The sequence below is a fragment of the Anarrhichthys ocellatus genome, unplaced genomic scaffold (assembly GCF_004355925.1).
Source record: "Anarrhichthys ocellatus isolate YVR2014 unplaced genomic scaffold, GSC_Weel_1.0 scaffold190, whole genome shotgun sequence".
In the NCBI taxonomy this organism is placed as follows: Eukaryota; Metazoa; Chordata; class Actinopteri; order Perciformes; family Anarhichadidae; genus Anarrhichthys; species Anarrhichthys ocellatus.
This window is the reverse complement of record NW_022280220.1, coordinates 236,180-243,474: the sequence shown is the minus strand read 5'-3', so window position 1 is coordinate 243,474 and position 7,295 is coordinate 236,180. Positions and strand designations below refer to the sequence as shown.

The 7,295-nt window shown below is 39.4% G+C and overlaps 1 protein-coding gene across 1 annotated transcript; it reads left to right on the top strand.

Annotated features, from left to right (window-relative positions):
- The first annotated feature begins 1,032 nt into the window (after nucleotides 1–1,032).
- LOC116400693 (calcium and integrin-binding family member 2-like) lies at nucleotides 1,033–4,234 on the top strand. Its single transcript, XM_031878651.1, has 6 exons — nucleotides 1,033–1,242; nucleotides 1,526–1,560; nucleotides 1,998–2,109; nucleotides 2,183–2,330; nucleotides 2,571–2,766; nucleotides 3,399–4,234. The coding sequence occupies exons 1-6, from the start codon at nucleotides 1,192–1,194 to the stop codon at nucleotides 3,418–3,420; spliced, it is 564 nt and encodes a 187-aa protein (XP_031734511.1). The 5' UTR covers nucleotides 1,033–1,191; the 3' UTR covers nucleotides 3,421–4,234.
- Nucleotides 4,235–7,295: the final 3,061 nt, after the last annotated feature.

The window sequence follows — 7,295 nt, the reverse complement described above, 5'->3', positions numbered from 1 at the left end:
TTGTTTCCTGTTAACTTGAGTTTCATTTATTTGTTTTAAATCTCTGGTAAAGTTTAACCTGAAGTGTAAATGTTGATTAATCAGTGAGAACATGAAGCGATATTTGTTTTTCAAATAGTTTCATGTGTGAATGAACTGTTCCTCAAAGAGCCTCCGAGGGACCAATAAAGAATAAAATATAATAAAATAATCTGAGTTTTGAGAAGCTTCACAGTTCATATTTATTTATTTGTTGTTGTTATTGTCCTCACAGATTCGGTCACGTGATGGTTAAATAACAGCATGACATGATGCGTTCAGGTTCTTCTGTATTATTCATGTAAACTGCTGTGATTGGCCAGAATACGCAAGGGCGGGGCTTAGTGACGTCACCGTCCTGAGAAGTTAGATTACAAAATAAGTCTTTCACTCACAAAAGTACATTTAGAAATATAAGCTGCTATAAATGAATAATAATAAACTTAATAATTATATGATAAAATGATTACAACTGTTATAAAAATAGTTATCATTATTATTATCATTTGTATCATTATTATTATTTTATATTATTATTATTTTCTTTTTATCATTATTATTATTTTCTTTTTATTATTATTATTATTATTATTATCATTGTCACTATCATTATTATTTAATTTGTATTATTATTATTATTACATTACTATTTTATTTGTATTATTATCATTATTAACATTATTATTATTATCATCATTATTATTGTTATTATTATCATTATTATTATTATTATCATCATTATTATTATTATTATCATCATTATTATCATCATTATTATTGTTATTATTATCATTATTATTATTATTATTATTATCATCATTATTATTATTATTATCATGTGAACTGTTCAACGTGTATTTCTTACTTATTTGTTATATTTTAACACTTCATAAACACGGTCATGTATAAAGGTCTGTAACTCTCATCATTGTATTTTCCGAGCAGCCCTTGAAGGCATCACGCTGATACCCGCACCGCCCCCCCATCACCACCACACACCCCCCGCACCGGTGAGGCGTAACAATCACCTTCTCCTCTGCAGCTGAGACCAGAACTATACTGAGCCCGGATCAGGAGCATGAACGCATAGACCGGGTCTCCTGCTGGACCGGATGCACCATGTGGTCCTGAATGAGCTCAGACGGACCTGAGATGTGATGGGAGAGGAGCAGGATGGGCAACAAGCAGACAACCTTCACGGAGGAGCAGCTGGAGGCGTTTCAGGTCTGGACCTGGTCCATAACCATCATTATTATTATTAATATCTTCATTATTGTTGTTGTTATTGTTGTTATTATACTGTAATAACAACACAGCATGAAGCAGATTCCTCTACACATCCATCATCTCCTTAATTAAGACGGAGGAGCAGGCAGGCCTGTGATTGGCTGAGCCGCCTCTCTCTCTGCATCACGTGACGCTGAGTGACAGGGTGTAAGCGGATCCTCCCCTGGGGACAAGCACCGGGTCTGTGACTCTGTGTGTGTGTGTGTGCGTGTGTTTACAGGACTGCACCTTTTTCACCAGGAAGGAGATCCAGCGGTGAGTTTACCAGGAAACAAACAACAACAACCACAACACACCTTTATCACCTTTGAGTGAGGGGGCGGGGCTACACATTATATATTATATATCTAATAATAATCAGCTGTTTTATGTTCAAGCTCCAGAGTTTAGAAGCTTTATAGAGAAATGTAAAGCTTCCGTAAACATGTTTTCTTCTAATTTCTCAATAAAAATATATGTTTAAATGAATAATAATAATCAGATTAGTGACATCACCTTTTTACCTAAGCCCCGCCCACTTTAATGCGGAGATAAAGCATGTGATTTTAAACAAACTAAAACATTAAAACATAAATCTGTGATTTTAAATAAACAAAGTATCAATAAAGTTATAATGGTTAATCCTCAGGGGAACATGAGTTTTCATTGGTAGCTGAGATGTTTTATCGTGTCACATGACTCGTATGTTTTAGGTTACACAGTCGATATCGTGAACTCGCTCCTCATCTAGTTCCGCTGGATTACACCAACAACCCCGACATCAGGGTTCCTCTGACACTCATCGTCACCATGCCGGAGCTCAAGGTAGGTAGTCCTCTTTACACCTGTGATCCTTCACCTGTGATCCTTCACCTGTGATCCTTAACCTGTGTGACAGGAGAACCCGTTCAGAGACAGAATCGTAGAGACGTTCTCCGAGGACGGACACGGGAACCTCAGCTTCAACGACTTCGTCGACATGTTTTCTGCACTCTGTGAAACTTCACCCAGAGAGCTCAAGACCATCTACGCCTTCAGGATTTACGGTAAGATGGAGGAGAGGAAGGTAGACAGGCAGACAGAGTCCTCAGTGTCCTTAGTGTTCTCATAGTTCTAAGAGTCCTCAGTGTCCTCAGAGTCCTCAGTGTCCTCATAGTCCTTGGTGTCCTCAGTGTCCTCATAGTCCTCAGGGACCTTGGTGTCCTCGGCATCCTCTGATTCCTCGATGTCCCCAGTGTCCTCAGTGTCCTCAGAGTCCTCAGTGTGATCTTGTGGTTGTGGTCCAGACTTTAACAGGGACAACTTCATCTGTAAGGAGGACCTGAAGAAGACCCTGAACAAGCTGACCAAAGGAGACCTGACCCCCGAGGAGGTCTCTCTGGTCTGTGATAAGTCCATGGAGGAGGCCGACCTGGACGGGGACAGCAAGCTCTCCTTCTCCGACTTCGAGAACATGGTATCAAAGGCTCCGGACTTCCTCAGGTACCAGGACTCTGCTGTCTTTATTGATCTCTCTCTCATCAATAATGCGCCGTGATTGGTCGATCAAACTTCTGTCAGGAAGCTCTTTAGAAAAAAAAGTTGCTCAGTACAGAACTCAGAGCAATTGCCTCCAACGGCTCTCAACATGGCGACGGTGAGCCTACAAGCTAGCAGCTAATGATGCTAACAACAACAACAAAGCACTAAAAGGCACGCTCACATGCACTAACGTGCATTAAAAAGCATTCTAACACGCACGCTTACATGCACTAACATGCACTAAAAGACACGCTCACATGCACTAACGTACACCAACATGCACCAAGAGGCACAGGTTTTGATTCTACGACAACAATATCTTGACCACAAATCACCATTTCTCTGCATCACTGACGGATGTGATCAGTGTTTCACATTTAAACCACACCCACCAGTGATGTCACAGTATATGCTCCAGAACACTGTGACATCACAGCGGTGAGGTGAGATGTTAAATCACCGGAGGTCAGCAAAGACGGGGGTTTTTAGCTGATCTTTGAAGGGATTTGATTGGCCGATGAAACATCTGTCCCTCTGAAGGATCTTTGTGGTCCAACAGATGAAACTCATCCTGTTTCTGTTTTTGTCTGCAGTAACTTCCACGTACGAATATGAGACTCTTCAGAGGACACAACGTCTCCTCCTGAAACCCTCCGACCCACCTCGACTCAGTGCCTGACCTTTCTATCGCCGGCGGAGAGTCTTCTTCTGGTCTGGACTCACAGAAGACACGTTTCAGAGGGAAAGTAGTTACTGCATGAAAACCTTCTCTTTAAAAGACGGTGTTGTGGAGCGATGAAACTACGACGGGGCTAATTTTATACCGAGAGAGAGCGTCTCCGACGTCTCCTCTGGACCGTCTCGCTCCTCGGAGACGCTTTGGGAGACGCTGCAGAGCAAACAGGGCTTTTCTGACTTCTGTGCTTTTGCAGAAAAGGTCGGATCCACCGATGGGATTCATTTCAAAAAGCACAGTTTTAAAGGGCAAACAAACAGTGAAGAGCTATGCAATGTGTTAATGAAGTGCATGTTGTAAATGGCTCCTAGCTGTGTTCGGTTTCTTCTTCTGGTGTTGTGACTCGTTCTGGTGCATAATGACAATCACAGTAGACTGTAGTTCAGTTGATGGAAGGGCTCTCTGTCGTCTCACCTGTAAACTTTGGCTTTGATAAATCTCTCTTTTCCTTTTCACTCATTCAAGAGAAAAAAGGTTTTCAGGCTAGATTAGAAATAAATAAATAAATAAATAAAAGATGTTTCTGTTTCTCCATGAAGCTTCTTAAACTGATCCAGGTTCATCTGGAATATCTCAACTCTCCTCTGAACACACTCTTCTACTGATTCATGGTTCCTTTAAACGTTCTGCAAAAAACAGACAGAATACTGTTTTATATTAAGACGCTAAATACACACTAAAGATCTAGAAGAAAACAGACTAAATGAAGCAAATACTGCCCCCTAGTGCCAAGGATCTGGAATGTTACATATATGTCACAATGGGCGTTTACGTATCAATGTTTTCCTCATTTTAAAAGGTCATTTAACCTATTTTTGATTGGTAACAAAGATTTGCCTTTTTATTTGCATTTCCACAACACATATCAAAAGTATAACCTTTCTGGTTAGATTTAATCAAAACATTTTTTTCAGATTTGTTTTACAAGACAGAAATGTCTTCTTTATGATCTTCATCCTGTCGTTCATTCTGATCAATACTGCAAAATAAATAATTAAATTACCTTGAAATAGGACCAAAATAGGAGTTAAATCTAGTTTGTTTGTGTGTTTTATTTGCTGATATACATTTTTACTTTCATTTTGTCATAATTCATTTTAATAATAATTTAAAAAATTTGAATTTTTTTAGTTTAAATGTCTTTTGAATTCAGCAACAGAACATATTTTAACTAAAATATTTGAATCAGGTAAATCAATTGAACAGCTCATTACTATTTGTCTTATTGTGAAAAATATGTCACTTTGTTTTCTGAGACAATTATAAGACATATCTGTCACATCAGTATTTTCATAACTTTATATATTAATATAAATTTATAGATAAATGAGTTTGATAAACATGGTTAGAACAGTTTAGATGTAATGTAGGACATGTTATCAAAGCATTAGAATTGTTAAATGTGTTGAAACTTACCTTTAGCAAGAAAAACAAGCTTTTTGAAATTAGCTCGTTCTGCCACATGTGCTGACCAGCCAGGCAGCCATTTTGGAAGTGATGTCATTGGTACACAAATGACCTCACTGTCACATGACCTCACCAGGATGTTCAGTATGTGTCACTTAGGGACTTCAAGAGTTAAAATCAAAGATGAAAGGAACTTTCCAGGATATTTAAAGTGTCACCGTGGGTCCTTCTGGGTTAAAAATGACACAGACCTCATTCTGTGTAAAATATGTATTTCAATCTGTTGATCTGAAGTTAATGAGCGACTTCAACAAGTTACTGTGGTTTCAGTTCAAAGTCACTTTTGAATAAAGAAAAACCACAATCTTCCTTTCAGAAACTAAACAATAAAACACCGTCCTGTGTTGTGGTCGGAGCAGCAGATAAAGAAGAGCTTCAGTCTCTATTCTATAAACGTTAGTCTCAACGTTCAGTATGAGCTCACTTCACAACAGCTGCTTCACTGAAACATCACAGTCTCCTGATTTTGTTCCCATAAAACTAACAGGCTTCAGGTTTCAGGATTCATGCTTCATGCTTCAGGTTTCAGGCTTCAGGGTTCAGGATTCAGGATTCATGCTTCATGCTTCAGGCTTCAGGTTTCAGGATTCATGTTTCATGCTTCATGCTTCATGCTTCAGGTTTCAGGTTTCAGGTTTCAGGATTCATGCTTCAGGGTTCAGGATTCATGCTTCAGGTTTCAGGTTTCAGGCTTCAGGTTTCAGGCTTCAAGCTTCAGGCTTCAAGCTTCAGGTTTCAGGTTTCAGGTTTCAGTTTTCAGGCTTCAGGTTTCAGGCTTCAGGGTTCATGATTCATGCTTCAGGTTTCAAGCTTCAGGTTTCGGGTTTCAGGCTTCAGGGTTCAGGATTCATGCTTCATGCTTCATGCTTCAGGTTTCAGGCTTCATGCTTCAGGTTTCAGGCTTCAGGGTCCAGGATTCATGATTCAGGCTTCATGCTTCAGGTTTCAGGCTTCAGGGTCCAGGATTCATGCTTCAGGTTTCATGCTTCAGGCTTCATATTTCATGCTTTATGTTTCATGCTTCAGGCTTCAGGCTTCAGGCTTCATATTTCATGCTTTATGTTTCATGCTTCATGCTTCAGGCTTCAGGCTTCATGTTTCATGCTTTATGTTTCATGTTTCATGCTTCAGGCTTTATGTTTCATGTTTCATGCTTCATGCTTCATGCTTCATGTTTCATGCTTCATGTTTCATGCTTCATGTTTCAGGCTTCATGTTTCATGTTTCATGTTTCATGCTTCATGCTTCAGGCTTCATGTTTCATGCTTTATGTTTCATGTTTCATGCTTCAGGCTTCATGTTTCATGTTTCATGCTTCATGCTTCATGCTTCATGTTTCATGCTTCATGTTTCAGGCTTCATGTTTCATGTTTCATGTTTCATGCTTCAGGCTTCATGTTTCATGCTTTATGTTTCATGTTTCATGCTTCAGGCTTCAAGCTTCATGCTTCATGCTTAATGCTTCATATTTCAGGCTTCATGTTTCATGCTTCAGGCTTCATGCTTCATGTTTCATGCTTCAGGCTTCATGCTTCATGTTTCATGCTTCAGGCTTCATGTTTCATGTTTCATGTTTCATGCTTCATGCTTCATGCTTCATGTTTCATGCTTCATGTTTCAGGCTTCATGTTTCATGCTTCATGCTTAATGCTTCATATTTCAGGCTTCATGTTTCATGCTTCAGGCTTCATGCTTCATGTTTCATGCTTCAGGCTTCATGTTTCATGTTTCATGCTTCATGTTTCATGCTTCAGGCTTCATGTTTCATGCTTTATGTTTCATGTTTCATGCTTCAGGCTTCAAGCTTCATGCTTCATGCTTAATGCTTCATATTTCAGGCTTCATGTTTCATGCTTCAGGCTTTATGTTTCATGTTTCATGCTTCAGGTTTCATGCTTCATGTTTCATGCTTCATCTTTCATGCTTCATGTTTCATGTTTCATGCTTCAGGCTTCATGTTTCATGTTTCATGTTTCATGCTTCAGGCTTCATGTTTCATGCTTCAGGCTTCATGCTTCATGTTTCATGTTTCATGTTTCATGCTTCAGGTTTCATGCTTCAGGCTTCATGCTTCATGCTTCAGGCTTCATGCTTCATGCTTCAGGCTTCATGCTTCATGTTTCATGCTTCAACCTTCAGGCTTCATGCTTCATGTTTCATGTTTCATGCTTCAGGCTTCATGTTTCATGCTTCATGTTTCATGCTTCAGGCTTCATGCTTCATGCTTCAGGCTTCATGCTTCATGCTTCAGGCTTCATGCTTCATGTTTCATGCTTCAACCTTCAGG

Bases quoted from the DNA above. Each gene is read 5' to 3' on its own strand.
- LOC116400693 (XM_031878651.1), top strand. From the start codon at position 1,192: ATGGGCAACAAGCAGACAACCTTCACGGAGGAGCAGCTGGAGGCGTTT. The intron at 1,243-1,525 runs GTCTGGACCTGG...GTGTGTTTACAG, and splicing joins AGCAGCTGGAGGCGTTTCAG to GACTGCACCTTTTTCACCAG. The intron at 2,110-2,182 runs GTAGGTAGTCCT...CCTGTGTGACAG, and splicing joins TCACCATGCCGGAGCTCAAG to GAGAACCCGTTCAGAGACAG.